Source organism: Brugia malayi (assembly GCF_000002995.4).
Source record: "Brugia malayi strain FR3 genome assembly, contig: Bm_v4_Chr1_scaffold_001, whole genome shotgun sequence".
NCBI classification, from domain to species: domain Eukaryota; kingdom Metazoa; phylum Nematoda; class Chromadorea; order Rhabditida; family Onchocercidae; genus Brugia; species Brugia malayi.
This window is the reverse complement of record NW_025062475.1, coordinates 1,404,005-1,421,398: the sequence shown is the minus strand read 5'-3', so window position 1 is coordinate 1,421,398 and position 17,394 is coordinate 1,404,005. Positions and strand designations below refer to the sequence as shown.

The following is a 17,394-nucleotide window of genomic DNA, read 5'->3' as shown; positions in this document are numbered from 1 at the left end:
ATAATAAAGTCACTCAAAACAAAAAACAAAAAATCTTGGAGTAATTTATAACCACAAATAATCTGGCCAGAAAAGCGCTTACTAGGTAAAGAAGATTGGTAATTACAAAAATACAAAAATCCATTGAATTTTTCTCAAAAATCTAACAAACTACAAGAAAAATTTTCTGGTGTCCAGAAAATAACTATACATAATGGACTCTGTTGGACATCTAATGCTGAAATTAGCCAATGTAAGGAAATGGTATTCACAAAATCACTTAAAATGTCACATGTTATTAGAAAAAGGCTTATTGAGTCTGGTGATACTCAACAATAAGTGTCCAGATAATTTTTTTCTTTTTTTTTTTTTTTAAATAAAAAAAGCAATTTATTTAATTAGTCGAAGCATCAGTCAAAGAATTAATAATTTTAAAATGAAAATATAGTACGAAATTTATCCCTAGTTAAATCAAAGCTAGATTAAAGTAAAAGAGAATTACATTACATCATATGGAATATGAATACACATTTGAGTAAAGAAATAAGATATATGGAAATAACAAACAAAAAGAAGTAATATACATATAACTGAAGAAATATAATGGCACAACATGGACTAAATTTCATTTCAGAGTTCATCATCCAAACCATTAGCATCTCTCCTTAATTCATCCAGTGCTTTTTCTACTTTCTTCTCTTTCTCTTCATCGCTCAGAATTTGAGCTTTTCCTGATTCCTCATCCGTCATTGGTGTAACATCAACAGCTGTACATACTTCTGAATGAAACATTGATCAGTTTTGGACCAATCTCTGATAATTTAATTATGATTCTCAGAGAATAAATAAATCCAATGCAGAACCAATGATAAGCTAAATGTGAATCACTCAGATGGAGATCATTCATATGAATTTAAAAAGATTTAAAGATGCCACAAATTTTGTGACCAACACTTCAATACGACCAACCTATCGTTTCATAGCAGAATTGACGCACTGGTTCCTCATATTTACTGCGTGCGAATTTAATTAGTTGATCTTCGTATGAATCCAAAAAATCATTACACTAAAACAGACAAAATAGTTAATTCATTTGCAGAAATGAAAGTAATAATGTAAATTAACTATTGCCATATTTTTGTTACCTTTTATTCTTCTTCACATGTTGAATTTATAGAATCATAATTTATCACATGAGAAAAGGGAGAAAAAGAAGTAGGGAACAATGAGAAGAGAAAAGGTATTTAAAATTATATTTAACAAAAATTTAAATTCGTTCATAAATAATCTACTTACATACCGCATCTTCAAACTGATATATGGTCAAATGTTCAGGTACTTGTTTCAATTTCAATGTTGCACGACGTGCGTAAACACCTTTTCCGGTTCTCGGATGTACCACAGCTGACCATTCGGCAGCTTTAACACAAACTGTCTCCAATACTTCTGATAATTGGATTTCCGATCTCGATAATGGCTTCTTCAAAGACAAAAATGATCATTTTGTTTACATCTAATGCATATTTTGAAATTTATTCCGGCTGCGTAAAAATTCTGTTAAAATTTCACAAATTGATTCTCGTGATAATAATAACCTTTCCTCTTCCATCTTCCTTTTCTCTTTCACAATTTCGATCACGAAATTCGTCAGCATAGACCATTTTTCTTATGCTCCCCAGTTCAGAAAATTAACACCAAAAGCATGAAATAATAACGAATTTTTGGAACTTTGAAAGGGAACATATGGAAAAAAGGAAGGAATGCTAACATCATGAAAATAAATTTTTTGAAATTTTTAACTGTATCACCTTATCATTAATGCCATGATTTTTGGTTTCGCTAAGTCGATAATAACTTTTTTCTCGTATCTTTTCTTCCAACTCAGCAATCTTTATTTCCATTTCCGTTACAATCATTGTACAAGCTAAAAAAAGGAAAAAAAAAAAAAATTTCATTTACAGTCATCATTCTTGCCATCAACACTTTACTAAACATCTTATTAAACGTAACTTACTCTTTATAATCTCCTAAACAATATTGATTAGGCGAATAATTAGCAAGCCAAATATAACATCTAAGTATAATAATTTTCCTAGAGATGACGTACTTATCTTTAAATATAATTTATGATTTCGAGATCAGCAGTACTTGGATAAGAATCTTATAATCGTATTATAATCATTGTTTCATGAAGATATCGTGTGATAAATATTACCTCCGCAAGTAACACTAGCCATTGGAATGGCAAAACATTCTGTTATCAGAGAAATAAGAATAAATAACGATATCCAAACAAATTGCACACAATAATCCATCCACTAGCACTCTATAAATATTTTATATTTTTACTCATTGCAAATTTAAAGTTAAATGTTCATTCTGCAATAATTTCATAATAACTGGAAGAGTAGAAATAATCATTTTGCGAATGATCCTCCATACAAACAATACTCATTTTCCATTCCTATAAATTTTTCCTCTTTATTTTTTTTTAAATATTTAAATTTTCTGATAAGTTCAAATCTCATTTTTCATTCATATAAATTTTTCCTTTTTTCTTGAAATATTCAAATTTTCTGATCTTTTCAAATCTCATTTTTCATCTCTATAAATTTTCCCCCTTCTTTTTTTGAAATATTCAAATTTCTTGATCTTTTCAAATCTCGTTGCTCATCCCTATAAAATTTTGCCCCTTCTTTTTTTGAAATATTCAAATTTCTTGATCTTTTCAAATCTCGTTGCTCATCCCTATAAAATTTTGCCCCTTCTTTTTTTGAAATATTCAAGTTTTCTGATCTTTTCAAACCTCATTTTTCATCTCCATAAATTTTTCCTCCTTCTTTTTGTGAAATATTCAAATTCTCTGATATTTTCATCATTTCGCATATGTTACAACATGTTTATATTTCAGACAACATTTGTTTTAAATTTCATCTCAATGTGTGCAGAAAAACGTTGCACTATGATAAGGCAAAAGAATAAACGTAACATTCGCAAAATTTCTAAATGACCTATATGATATTATGGAAATTGTGTATCAGTTTATATTTAAAAAAAAAAAAAGTGCATATCAGCATGACAAACGTGAAGTACGAGAGTATTACGTTAAAATAACATTACGTCAACGTAAAACAACGTGACAGCTATCACTAACTTCACACTCATTAATGAATTTTTTAATAAGACGTAAAATACCAGTAACGAACTAATGACTAATTCATACACGACCTGTGATGTCCGGTTGCATTTCCTACGTGACTACATTTTACGGGACTCGTTAAATACGTCTTAATTTTGATACTTTTTGTTGTGCTATAACGGTTTACTTGGTTTGTTTTAAAAGTATAAGTTATATTTATAACTGTTTTTTTAGTCTTTACTTTTCCTAAAAAAAAAAAAAAAAAAAGAAATTTTATTACTTTTAATTTTACTTCCAACTTTGACTATTTAATTGTTTGTAAGTTTAATTATTATTGTTAATTGATATTGATGAATTGATTCTGACCACTTTCCATTGATATCGATCATAACATTTTTGTCTTTGTTTACTTCTGTCATTGTGGAGCAGTAGCTTAGACAGTTTGATTATTTTCCATTTTTATTATTACTGCTGACTAAGTATATTTGGTTATTGATTATCTGCTGGTCATAAACCGTTGATGATAATGATTTGATTTTTGCTTGCCTACTTTTACCATTAATTATGGAAATTATTTTGTTTTGTCATCGATGAGGAAAATATTACTTACCTTAGAATTAAATTTGTTGTTTTCGTCAGTGTCTTAATTTGGTTCTTCCTAATTTCCTCATCACTAACCATTTCCCAGACAAATTTAATCATATATAAAGTTGGCAAATTAGGAAATGAGATAACGATAAAGTTTGTTTTGAAAATTTTTGTACAAAGATAACTCTTCAATGAACAGACAGATAGAGCAGACTGAGCACTTTCTTAAGTCTATTTTATTTTTTTGAAAAATTAAATGGTAGGGAACAAATGCCATACAACTTCTGAATTCATCTCGAAATCTATCCAATTTTTTGTTTGAATTCATGAAAGTTAGAAATGTATTACAAAATGAGACTGTATACAGTTTTATCGTAAAATTGGTTGGAAAACATATTTACTTTAGTTCCTGAAATCGTTTACTGAACGTTTAATTGCCTGCTGCAGTCATTGGTTTTAATTAGTTGCTTCTTTTCACTGTTCCTTTTTGCAGTTTTGCAAGCTAGGCACAATTTTTGTATGTATCATGGCAAATAAAATTGAGTTTGAATTGCGGAAGCTAATAGTAATTTAATTCAAGAGGGAATGAACAGTTGAATGAAAAGAAAGAAGTGGAAGAAGGAGAAAAGGTATTTTATCTAATTTCATAGAAAATTATGTCAGGTTTTTCGAAAATTATCAAAAGCTCTTAAAAATAGCATAAAAGATCATGGTATATCCGTTATCCTGCATATCGTTTCATTTATATGTATCTAGATCGCACTTCCATTATTTATATGTGTTTTTTGCTTTTTCAGGAATATTCTTTGGCAGAAAAAAAAAAGTAGATAAGGATGTCTTGCCCGATGTTGGAATCAAAACTTTCGGCATCGGTAGCGGCTAAAGCATCGATCAGTGTCACTCCAGCAGTTACTGCTGTTATTACCACTACCAACAGTGATACTTCTGCTAATACTAATAATACGAATAATTCAATGACTTATCCGTACAAGAAGCGTGTTCGAGATGAGTTTGAAAAAAGGCAACGTGAGATTGAAGAGGAAGAGAAACGATTGCAGTTATTAATGCAAGCAGAACAACAGTTACAACTACAACAAGAACAACTACAACAGCAACAGAAGAAGCAATCACCAAAAAAGCAGCAACAACGACTGAAATATAAGCAACAACCAGGAACTTCAGGTATAGCATCAGTTGCTGCAGCTACAATTACTGCATCTGGAAATGTTCCAGGTTAGTTTAATTTAAGAAAAAATTGATGTATGTTTTGATTTGATATGTTTATTATTTAATTTGTGTTGAATAATTTCTCTGAAGCTAATCAGCTTTTGATTACTTTTTTTGCATTTAATCTGACTCTTTTTTTTATGCTTTGCCTATGGCTGGCGTTACGATTTCTTATAATAAAACTAATTTTATGGTATGCTGCCCAGTCATTATCGCCGTCTGTTAAAATGAGTCCTGATTAAGTAACAAATATATATTAAAAGATTTCGTCTATAATATCATTACTGTTAGGTTGGAAAGTCATTTTGCTTTCTTAGAAATGTTTATTTTGGGAAAAAATTTCAGGCGAAGTGGGGACGAGTGGTATAAGTCGACCTGAACTTCCAAGTGCCGAAATGCCACGTCACCAATTACGTGACGATGAGTCAGATGTTGCAGAAGAAGAAGCGGAAGAAACGTCTAGTGATGACTCTGAATCTTCAGGTGCAATTTATTCTCTGTTTGAATCGGTAGAATGAGAAAAATGAATAAATCGAAGATAAAATAAGAGAAAAAAGTGAATCAAATCAGAAAAAAGTGGGTCTTAGTCTTAATTTTAAAATTTGGCTTCCTGATTTCAATGAAAACGAAATCTGAAAGATTTGCTTATTGAACTGACATTGAAGATTTATGTTTCTGTCTTCCACAATTAAACTGCGTTAAAGTGTTGAGTGTGGGCAGCAGAGAGTGTTTGCTAGCATATGTTATGCTGAATCTACTTCATGCTAGAAAATGTTTAGTTAATAAATTGAGTGATATTTGTTTGAATCGGTTGAATGAGAAAAATGAATAAATCGAAGATAATATAAGACTATAGTGCTCATCTACAACATTGGTTTGAAGTTATATAATTTTAGAATGTGTTGAATTTATGTGAATGAAGATATTATATAGGCAGTCTTATAAATTTGAGGATATAATTTTTGTTTTCGATTTTCTTTCTGTGTTTGCTTAGTATTTCTACCAATAGCCTAATTAAACGAGGTCTAATAGAAGTATTAAACCACTGAAGTATGATATTGCAAATTTTTTTTTACAGTGCATACAAATGCATACAAAACTGATACATTGCACTGCTATACACCGATTCAAATAAACCGACTTTATCTGATATTAAACTCTTTTCAGGTGAAACTAATTGGTCTGAACTTGATCAATCTATTTTGGAAGCAAAAGCATGTTGTTGTTTGGCAACACTTACTGGTGGAAAAGCTATAGCATGTGGTCGTCCAGCATTTGGGATTTGGTTTAGCAATAAATTACGACAAAAGGCACTGAAGAAGAATCTTCCATTTGCATATAACAAAGGGGTAATTATTTTTAATATTTTTCCTTGAATTATTGATGATTACTTAAATTACTTAAGTTTTTTTTTTTTTTTTTGGATTTGTATTTAATAGCTAGAAGATGAATGCGATTAAAAGGGCATCTTTTTTCCATGATCTATACATCCTCAGGATTTTAAATTCTTAATAGCTTTGTATAAGTGGAAGAGATCATTTCAAGTAAACAATAAGCTTTTCAGAGAGGACATTGGTATACATGCCTATTTCACTATCGTGTAATCATGCATGAACCAAAATTAAAACCTAATGAGAAGTATGAAGCAAGAGATCTTACCAAATACTTGGCAGTAGAAGTTACAGAAGATGAATTCCAAGCTTTCAAAAATGATCCATTAACAAGAGTCGGTTGTTTCTTTTTGAAAATTTCTTTTCAACTTTTTAAATTTTTATTCCTTTAAGTGCGGCACATTAAATTGGCTTACAAATATATTCATTTTTCAGAGTTACATGAAAGATTATGAACAGTTAATGGCTACGCGAGAAACGCAAAGAAAAAAGAAGAAGGTTTGCATATTTCACTATCTTCTAAGGATTGGGAAGTAGAAATTTTCCCATTTAGATTAAAGTCTTTCAAATTCCAGAAAGGACGACCGGGAACAAGTGGTGGCGATGCTGAAAGCGATGATGAAACTCCTAGGTGTGTTTGTGAATCTTTGAAATATTTAATTGGAAAAACTCATATATTTTGTACACTGTTAGATTTTCCTGAACTTTTTAAATAATATGTAGTTTCATCAATTTGTTATAGCATCGGTGCACTTACTGGAATTTGGCCATTCATGAGCACGAATTTTCACACTATGAAGGGAGATGAGGAAGTGAATGCATCACCATCAGGCGAAGGACCAACAACTTCAGCTGTAACTTTTTTATTTTATAGTGCAAGATAAAATCCAAGATTTTTGCTAGTTAATATCCCAATATAGCAATTTTCTTCTATTCCATTTCTTTTTTTTTTTTTTCCTTTTTTTTTTATTTTTGGATATAAAATAATATTCAATATAAGAAGATGGATGATTTTAATAAGAAACAAGAAACAAGTTGTGCTGAATGATGGAATATTCATAGAGTTTAGATCTATTTATTGTTACTCGAACGAAGAAAAGATTGGCATAAATATTCCTGGATAAATGTATTTTATCTCTATAAAATACCCATTTAAAAGAATCAAAAAATGTCCCAAAAAAACTTGTGGTGAAGTAGGAAAGCACTGGAATTCTATGTCCTATCTCAGCTTATTTCAAATTTCAATATGTTGTGGAAGTTTACGGAAGAAACTTTTGCATCACGGTAAAGAATGGTTAAAACAATAGGACATATGATGAAAATGACTCGTGAAAATGGCTTTAAGGTGGCTGAGAGAATTTTTTTAAAATTGCTTTTTCAGCCTCTGCAAGTACCTTTTCATGCTCTTTCGGCCACTACTTTACGACGTTACAAAAAATATTTCAATCTTCCCCATCGTTCAAGCACCAATACAAAACAACAGGTCCTAAAATTTAAATCAATTCAAACTCAACTGGCTATTATCATTTGATTCATTATTGCTTGCTTAGATGCGTAAGATGTCGCTTGATGAGCATGATGATAAAGGCAACTAGGGAATGCGATAACGATTAGGAAATGTTCCGTGAATTTTTTCTATTTGAAGTATGTATTCTTTGCATTACGAAGAAGTTAATATATGCATGTATATAAGATCGCTTTCTTCTGTAGGATATTTGATGTGCTTTAGATTTTCCATAAAATATAAAACTGATGACTGGAATACATGTTTCGTATCCTAACATGGAAATATGTTTTCCCCTGTCAGCGAAAGGTGCTCAAAAGTCAGGTTAAATGTACTTTGAACAATAGTAAATAATAATGATTTGATCGCTTTTTTATATCGCTGAATATACGATTTAACCGACAAATGTGTACTATGGTCAACTTATTCCATGTTCTCCCAGGCTTAATCTGCAAAATATTGCAATTTTATTTGAAAATATGAAACCAAATATGACACTGCCATAAAATTAGTTTTAATTGCAGTTACTGGAAGGTATACTGGAACATTTCGAGACAATTGATGCTCCCGCTTTTGAAACAATCGCTCATTTTTTGCACATTGCCAAAACGCACAAAAATAAGTTGGACTATCCGACTGCCGATTCATAAATGGTGGTTTAGTAATGTGAAATTAGGATACTTCACATCATTTTGCATTTTTGTAAATATTCTAAATGTAAGTATCGTGAATTTTTTTTTTTTTCAAATATTTGTTTTAAGCATAGCTTTCCCTATAAATTGTTTTTAGTACATGAACATCAATGTTCAGAGCATTTAGGCGATGGATGAATGTGTTATCTGTTTATAAGTTTTATCCATTTTGCTTACTTCAAAAATGAAAACTCTGTTTTCAGTTTTCGACTTTTGTGTTTTTCTGTACTAAAAGAGACCTTTATTTATTATATATTTTAAGAATGACAAAGTTATCATTTTTTGAACAATTTTTTAGATTTTAGGCTTTAGAGATCTTTGTCTATTACATTCTAGTTTTAGAAGTCATAACTTTGCTCTGATGAATAGTGAATCGTTAAATGCCAAAATTATATAGGTATTGACTGTAATATATTTTTTGAACCAGAGGATATTTTCGTATGGAAGTATTTTGAATAAGACACATAAAGTTATGAGTTATAGAATCAAGTCTCATCCCAATAATCATTAACTTTCCAGCACTGACTCTATTAATATTTTGTAGAAATGACTCTCTTCTGACTCTGAATGTTTTTTCTTTTTTATTTTTTACTCAGCATCTCAGGGATTTTTTGTCAAAGTCGTGGCAGCCATCAAAATGGATCTAAAATTGTTGTTAAGAAATTATGGAAAAACTAGGAAATATTATGATTTCTGACTATTTATAAAAAAAGAGGCAATTCATTGCTCTGCTATGACTACTGGAAAATTTTAAAACATTAATAATGCAGTCTCCTTTATCCTTAATGGAGCAGATTGTGAATATATAATTCTTTAAATTGGTTGCCATGAATTTTTTAATCTAATGTACCGAATATTAGCACCAAGTGCCTATGTATAATTTATTCATGATAGATCATCATTCAATGGACTGTTTTTTCTCTTTTGCATTTTTTTAATTTGCAACAATTGTACACATATTATCACTTTCATTTTCTGTTATTCGGAAATGCAAAATTTTGTGCAGACGACAGGCTAAATAACGTATAGTAATTACAGAATGTTATTTTTCCCTTACTTTTAAATTAGCGATGAAATCGAGGCTAGGTTTTAGGCTAAAGTTTTTTTTTTTTTAAAAAAAAAAGAGGATAATGAAATAGAACGAGAAATTAAAGATACTCCTAGAAATCTTTAGTCTCTTTAATTAAGGGAATTGCTAGAGTATCGAATATTCCTGGAAAAGTAATGAAGAAATAATTTTAAGACATTTGAGCTAGAATTCAGAATTATTTCGGATAAGGATATAGGTTTAGGATTAAACATTATACCGATCATTCATGAAATCATCGATAATTTTGTTTGGGTCAAAAGACTTTGGTATAGCAGATTGTGATGAATCTGATGAGAGTTGCCTGTAAGAAATATATATATATGATCAATTATATCAGAAGTGAATAATTCCTACAAAAAAACAAATGAAATCTGGAAAGTAAAACGGAACATACTTGAAGGTTTGATGTTTGTTGGCTTCAGAATTAATTGTTGTAGTAGTTTTTTTAAAAAAACGGCCAGTATTTGGAATCTAAAAATGATTCAATTGTATATAATTTGTTTAAAAAAAAAAAAAATTTTTTTTGTTTTTTGATTGCTTATATGATGTTATTTGATTTCTATATATCTCATATTTTTTTTTCAATTTCTCTTATGAATGTGAGGAAAGATTTTTGAATTATGTAATGCGTACAGTAAATTTTTCAAGAAATCATTGCTTTATTGAACGAAAAAAAAAAAAGTATGACAAAATGTTAATTATATTTATTTGCAAAAATACTTCACCTTTATATTTTATTTAAATGAATTTTTAAAAGTAATCACTCACTGGTGTTCGTGATCTGATAATATATTCTCCACGTTTCATCTGTGAAGTGCTACAATTCTCATTTATTGAACCTGAAAAGGAAAGAAAATTTTTGGATGAAAAGAAAGATGAGGTGTATTTTTTCTATTGAAAAAGTTAAGTTATTGATGATGAATATTCTCAATATATGGATGAAATTTATATAATTACAATTTAAAATTGTATAAAGTTAATAATGAAAAAGCAAAGATAGTGAAACAGTGTAATGTAAATTGCTAATATGAAAATTAAAATTGTATTTAAGATTTAATAAAGATAATTTTCCTTCTTATAATAGCAATGGTACGTTGTGATATCGATTAAATTAATTTTCACGCTTAATCAGTTTTTAAATATGACATTTTGTTCTAACTTATTTTTCTAAATTTTGTTGTTTAAAAAGAAGAAAAATAAAACGAAAACTTGCATAAGTCTTGTTATTATGTGAGTTTATTTGATGATTGCTCGATTTTAATATGGAAAATTAAAATTGCTATAGAAATGTTTGTATGCTACATTTTATACATTATGCGGTTGCTATCAAGTTTTATGGATTAAATTTTTTATATATTTGAACTGTTAGTTTTGATTCAGTTCTTTTTTTTTTTTTTTTTTCTAATTAAGGATTAGGAGAAGATAAAAATAAAGCCTAAAAAATATTTTTAAAATTATTCATTACAAACTTACCAAAAGATGATGCAGATAATAATTTTAAAAAACTGTTTGTAGAATTTGATTTTTGAAATAGTGGCTTTGAAATTGCAGCTGTTGTCGTAGTTCCTGGTCTTTAAAATATAATTTAACTAATGAATTGAAAAACTTTTATTACGCATTATTTGATTATGTTATTAAATAAATGTAAATTTGAGCTAAATACATTGCTATTAGTTCAGGAGATGAACAAATTAACGCTTCTAATTTCAAATTTTAAATTATGATATTGAATTTATATTGATAAAAATTTCTCAAAGATGGATTTGTTGATATTCAATCGATAGCTTAATGAATAGATCAGTTGTTAAAGTAAAAATAAGTAGATCAAACAATTGTTAATATTATAAGTCTTTTTCTTTTCCTTTTCCTTTTCCTTTTTTTAGGATCTAATTCATTTACTTATATGAGCAGTAAATAACTGAAAATTTATTATATCAAATGTTTGCTCACAAATTTTGATATTCTAACAGTTTGTAAATATCCATCCATCGATTACTTCTGATTTTTCTTTTTTCAGGTAGAATAATTTTCTTAGTAATTTAAGTAATTTACCTTAAAGTAATTTATAAGTAATTTACCTTAAATGATAATTTATAACTTCCTGTTTCGAAATATCAGTGCTTGAAAATGGTTGTTTAGTTAGCGATGAATTGCTAGCGGTTATCCTTTGATCGCAATTGCTGTAGTAATTATTTTCGAAACGTAAATTAGCTACAAATATAGCATTTATAAAATGATAAATTGATTAGAATTTTAATTCTTTAAATTTGTTAGCCCAAATTTTAATTTGTATTTGTGAATTCTTTTTTTTTTTTTTTATTCATTTTTCTGCGTTTTATTTGTTATACGAGTAATACTTAATTTTTCTTCTAGTTTCATTTAGCATAGAAATTTATTCTAGCATTTTTTTCTTTTAGATAAACTTTGATAATTACATATAAGTTGATATTATGTAATAATTTTTACAGCTAGAAATGAATTCTAAATCTAGCTAAACGAGAATTCGCACCTGATTTTACGGAATCTCTTAAATTGCTTTCCGAATTTTCAAGAAGTCGTTCTGTGCTGGCACTTGACTCACGTGAACTTTTCAGATGTGTTGGTGATTGACGTCTTTGTCGGCGTAATTCTTGATAAAAACCATCACGTACAGAAGAAAACATTAAATCAACAAGAATTGTCCAAGCCTAAAAAAATACAATTAATTAATTTGGTAATTCTTAAAATAACAATTGATTATCAACAAATTAGTCAATCCTATATTAAAATAGTTATCAAAAAAGTATACACCAAAAAGGAAAAAAAAAAAAAAAGTAGCTCATCATCTAAAAGTTTTAAAAGCATTCACCTCATTATTAAATCATTAAAATTTGACTTTCAATTTGTTGATTAATTAAATTATCTATAAAATTTATAATGAGTTGAATATGTTTCTTTTTTTTTTTCTTTATTTTAAATTTTGAAATGAAACAAAAGCATAAACCGACATACTTCTTGAATTTCTTCTAATCTTTAACCTTATTGCAACATATTATTTCTTTTAACATTGATTTTACTTTTTTTTTTTTTTAAATAAATTTTTTATTTGAAAAAATAATTAAAAAAAAAAAAAAAAGAAATAAAATAATAACTCTAAAAGTACTCGTTGGTGCATGTGTAGTAGCTGTTTCACTTAAAAATGAACATTCTGTTGCAATTGCATCAGCCATTGCAGCAAAAAAATCAGGTTTAAAACCGTTTAATCTTAAACTGACATGTTTTAAACCATAATTCATCGAAAGCTCCTTTACCTGTATTGAAATTTTAAAATTATTAACTGATTGAAATTTCAATCTGATTTTTTAAATAAAAATTTGAATTAAAAAAGAAAATTAAATATTGAATTATTGATCTCTCGAAGGTCAACTTCTTTTGGGATTAGATTTTGATTTGCTAATTAAATTAGCACTAAATGTTATATATTGGAATGATTCATTAATTAAATTATTTATAAAATATAAAAAAGTTTTTTCCTAACAGTTTCACTCTTTTCATTTTGCTTTTTCAGTTTGTTTGCATAAAAACAAGAGGAAAAGAAATGAAAAACTTCATTTATTTATAAATGATTAATATGTTACAAATATGTTTGGTAAAAAAGAAAATTTTTCTTTTTCTTTTGAGAATAAAAAAATTGCGATTTCTATTTCTTATTATTTTCGAAATACTTCTTTCTTATTTAAAATAATATTTGAAATAAAATTAAATGTTGTCAAAAATTATTATCTTCAAAGGCTTTACAAGGTAAAACTTTTATAAGGTAGAACAGATTATACCAACCTTTTCAACATCATCAATATTATCGATAACAGCAGATAAATAATCATTCAAAAGATTGATTAATGAATCAATTTGCTCAGGTGTAAGATTATCTTTGTACATTCTAAAAATTAAATAAAATATGATAATCAAAAATGATAGCATTTTAATTTCATCCATGATAATTCTTCATTCATAGCATTGATATCTATTAATGTAAATAAAAAAAAAATTATTTACTAATAAAATATAAAACAAAATTATCTACCAATGAAAAAGTGTTAACAATAGAAATGAAAATGAAACTTGATAAAATATTGTAGGAATTAAAATTCCAAAACTAATATAAAATATTTTTCAATTAAAAAAGAAAAAACATTTTCATTTAAAAAATAAAATATGAAATAAGCTAGTCGAAGCAATGATTGATTGTTTTAATTAATGTCAATTATTCATATTTAAATTTAAATTATATAAAAAGGAAAAATAAAAGTTAAAAAAAAAAAAAGAGAGAGAATGTATACTTAAAATCAGGTCGTTGTTGATTAACTCTCATCAAAATTCTTTTTGCTGTGATACATGTTGCTCTGTCAAAGCAATCTCGAATTATACCTCTATAATTAGAATATTATATTTTATAATTCAAAAATTTTTAATTTCACTTCTATTATTATATTTTGACAAACAAAAATTCCCTAAATTTTTTCCTTAATATTTAAATTAGATAAATTTCTTCTTTAATATTTATTATAATTCAAAAAAAGAGAAAAGAAAAAAGGAAAAAGAACTTTTCAACAATTTTACCTGTAATTAGCATTTACGGCAGGGCTCTTTGTATCGTGATTTTCATTAAGAAGTGTTTCATTTGCTGAAAATTATGTTAAATTACATTAACCTCTAGCATTAACTTATAATTTTATATAATAATAATTTATAATTGTATTAATGATAAATAAATTTTGCTAATTGTTTAAAATTTTGCAAAATTTAAACTTTTAATAAGTATACATTAAGGGAAAATGAAAAAAATTAATAACAAAAATTTCGATTTTTAAAATTTAATCAATGAAAATGGTATAAGTTTTATATCATTTGGAAATATGCTCATTACAAGTTATTATAAAATAATAATTAATAAATTTGTTTTTTTTTTTTTTTATGAGCAATAAATAACCTAAACTTATTGTAACAGAAAATTAAGTTAAATAATTTTATTATTTTATAATTTAGAAATCTTATCTGTGTTCTTTTTCTTTTTTTTTTTTTGAAATATTAGTAAATTTTTTGCTTATTAATTTAAATGATTTCTTTCTTTCTTTTTTTTTTTTTTTTAAATTTAGCATAAAAAAATCTTTTATTACTAAGATGCAAATTAAATAGAAATGAAATGAATTTTCTCATAAACTTTAATTCAATTATCATGCAAAAAATTATAGAAAGAAAAAATTTAAATAAAAAAAAAAAAAAAAATTGAAGAGAAAATAATTAGTAATTAAAATTACCTGTTGAATAGCATTCAACATTTTTACTACTTTTATTAATTGAGCTCTTCTGTCCCATTACTGCAAAAATCGATTAATAATTTTGTAATTAAGTTAATAATTTTTAAATCTATTTTGAATAAGCATTTAGCTATTAAATGCTTTTGTGATTAAATCTATACAAGTATTTAGCTAAAATTAATTCATATAAATTAAATTATAATTTTTTTAATTATTGATTATTGGCCACTTCAATTGTTATATTTTAAATACATTCATCGTTTGATGCTAGTCACAATGTCAAATGATATGATTTGATTATATGTAAAATCATTTCAAACAAAAATCTATCCGTCATCTCTTTAACAACTGTCAAAATAACTTGCTTCAATTATGTTATTTTCTTAAATTTTACTTCCTTTTCATCAAAAAATTGAAAGAAAAAGAAGAAAAAATGACGAAAAGTAAAAGTATCGATTATTCTAATTTATTTTATGAGTTATATCATTTTCATATTATTCCAAAATATATATATTTAATAAAGATTTTCTCTTCACAATAATAATATTTAATTAAAATATATTATAACTTAAAATTATAATAGTATTTGCTACTTTACAACATATTATTGTATTTTCTTTAAAAATTATCATCTTGTTGTAATGTAATTTAAGCAGTAATTTCGAATGAAACCAATAACAATAAAAAAATTTGAACCTTTATGAAATGATAATTTAAACAAATAACATTTAAAATTCAAAATTATAAAAATTTTTCGGATAAAAAACAAAAAATTTATGTTAAAAAAGTTAATAAAATAAAAAAAACAAAGCGCAAAATAATTACAGAATTTGCTGGTATTTAATTGAAAAAAATGACTATGAAAAAAAAATTTGTTCGATTTAAAACTTAATTTGTTAGCTTGAAAATATTTAACAAAATTTTATTTTGTAAAAAATTCACTTTCAGAAACAATGAAAAATTCGTATTATAAGCTTATTAAAATAGAAATATAAACAGAAGAATGTTTAAAAATGAAAAAATAAAATATAATTACAAATTTTCTTTTTGTTTTTATTTTTACTTTTTTTTTGCTGAATAAATAATTAAAGCATAGTTTTTTTTTTTTTTTTTTTTTTTCTTCAAATTAATTTATTTTACCTCAAATCAATTTTATATGCAAGGAATTATATTTTCTTTTCAATAGTGTTTATTGTTTGTTTGTTTTTTTTTAGTAAAAAAGAGAAAATAAATCATAAAATATAATGGCATACTTTGTTAATTGAAAAATTGTAATAAAATGCGATAAAATGATTTCAACAAAAACTAAAAATTGAAATTTATGATCGCTAAAGATGAATATAAGTTAAGCATTGAAAAATATAAGCTAAACTTTGAAGTGTAAGTTAAATATTGAAATGAATGTTTGTTTAGTATTTTAATTCTGTAAATATTTATACAAAATATTATTTGTCCTGCAGTTTTTTACTTTCTTTTATTTTTTCTAGAATGCATAAATAAATAACGAAAATATTTACTAAAAATATATTATTATTTATTATATATAATAATGCAATTTAAATAAACATTTTTTTTTTTTAAATGGCATGACTTTATTTATTTATTTATTTTTTTGTTTTGCTAATTATTTATTAAGCAATTGAATGATTGTTTACTTTCGCACTATGCTATTTGTTTTATAAAATGATAATTTAGCTAAGTGTTATGTTATGCTAACACTACTACTGAATGTTTTTTAATATTTGTAGTCAGTAAGAAAAATATGCTAATTAGTATTTTAATTAGTATGAAGTTAAGCTAATTAGTATATTTTTTTAATTAGTATGAAATTATTATTATTATCATTTACACCAATTCTTAATGTTTCAAATTTTTCTTTCCTTTTTTTTTTTTTTTTTTCACAATTTGATAATATAAAAGAAAAGAAAAATATTATTACAAACTAAATTATTAAAATAATAATTGATTTTTGATAAACTGAAAATACCCTACGAAATGCTTTATTATATTTAATAAAAAAAAAAACATGAAATTTCGATTAGTAGATCTTGCAGTAATCCATAGATTAATACTTTTTTTTTCTTCTCTTTTATTTCATGGAAGCAATTTAAGCTTATTTATGTATTTAATTCATTTTTTATTTATTAAAAAAAAAATTGAAATAAAATGAGAAAAAATTTAATTTAAAAGAAAAAAGTGAAATATTGAAGAAATTGCTGTATTGTTGATAATAATTTTAATTATTTTATATTGTTTTCTTTCTTTTTCCTTTTTCCTTTTTTTTCCTTTTTTTTTAAACAATATTTCACAGATATATAAAATTAGATTTAGAAAAATTGGGAAAATGAAAATCAGAATGTAAAATAGTTATAACAACACTACTAATTAATTAATCAAATTAAAATTTTCAAACAAAATATTAATCATTTTTTATCTTATTTGAAAGTTAAAGATTAGATGAAAATACTAAAGTAAATAATTGAAAAG

The 17,394-nt window shown here is 25.8% G+C and overlaps 3 protein-coding genes across 6 annotated transcripts; 1 reads left to right on the top strand and 2 right to left on the bottom strand.

The window, feature by feature from the left end:
* Positions 1-609: 609 nt before the first annotated feature.
* On the bottom strand, positions 610-2,294 carry Bm1587 (uncharacterized protein; the record flags this gene model as incomplete). 3 transcript variants are annotated; one of them, XM_001894942.2, is made up of 5 exons in its annotated part: positions 610-758; positions 949-1,045; positions 1,280-1,459; positions 1,788-1,903; positions 2,195-2,294. In XM_001894942.2, 5 exons carry the CDS (start codon positions 2,292-2,294, stop codon positions 610-612), a joined length of 642 nt encoding a protein of 213 aa, XP_001894977.2. The 3 variants fall into 3 exon arrangements, with proteins under 3 accessions (XP_001894977.2, XP_042932136.1, XP_042932137.1); XM_043076202.1 differs by lacking the exon at positions 2,195-2,294 and having other exon boundaries at positions 1,788-1,895; XM_043076203.1 differs by lacking the exons at positions 1,788-1,903; positions 2,195-2,294 and adding an exon at positions 1,575-1,640.
* Positions 2,295-4,539: 2,245 nt separating this feature from the next.
* Positions 4,540-8,478, top strand: Bm8083 (uncharacterized protein; the record flags this gene model as incomplete). Its single annotated transcript, XM_001894943.2, has 9 exons — positions 4,540-4,939; positions 5,279-5,416; positions 6,101-6,282; positions 6,498-6,659; positions 6,760-6,822; positions 6,900-6,955; positions 7,067-7,178; positions 7,706-7,807; positions 8,353-8,478. The coding sequence occupies 9 exons, from the start codon at positions 4,540-4,542 to the stop codon at positions 8,476-8,478; spliced, it is 1,341 nt and encodes a 446-aa protein (XP_001894978.1).
* A 1,010-nt stretch (positions 8,479-9,488) lies between these two features.
* Bm8082 (Uncharacterized protein) lies at positions 9,489-14,965 on the bottom strand (the record flags this gene model as incomplete). 2 transcript variants are annotated; one of them, XM_043076200.1, is made up of 12 exons in its annotated part: positions 9,489-9,534; positions 9,828-9,911; positions 10,005-10,081; positions 10,379-10,449; positions 11,084-11,181; positions 11,689-11,821; positions 12,120-12,297; positions 12,742-12,900; positions 13,427-13,529; positions 13,930-14,019; positions 14,210-14,273; positions 14,908-14,965. In XM_043076200.1, the coding sequence occupies 12 exons, from the start codon at positions 14,963-14,965 to the stop codon at positions 9,489-9,491; spliced, it is 1,161 nt and encodes a 386-aa protein (XP_042932134.1). The 2 variants fall into 2 exon arrangements, with proteins under 2 accessions (XP_042932134.1, XP_042932135.1); XM_043076201.1 differs by lacking the exon at positions 9,489-9,534 and having other exon boundaries at positions 9,815-9,911.
* Between the last annotated feature and the right edge of the window lie 2,429 nt (positions 14,966-17,394).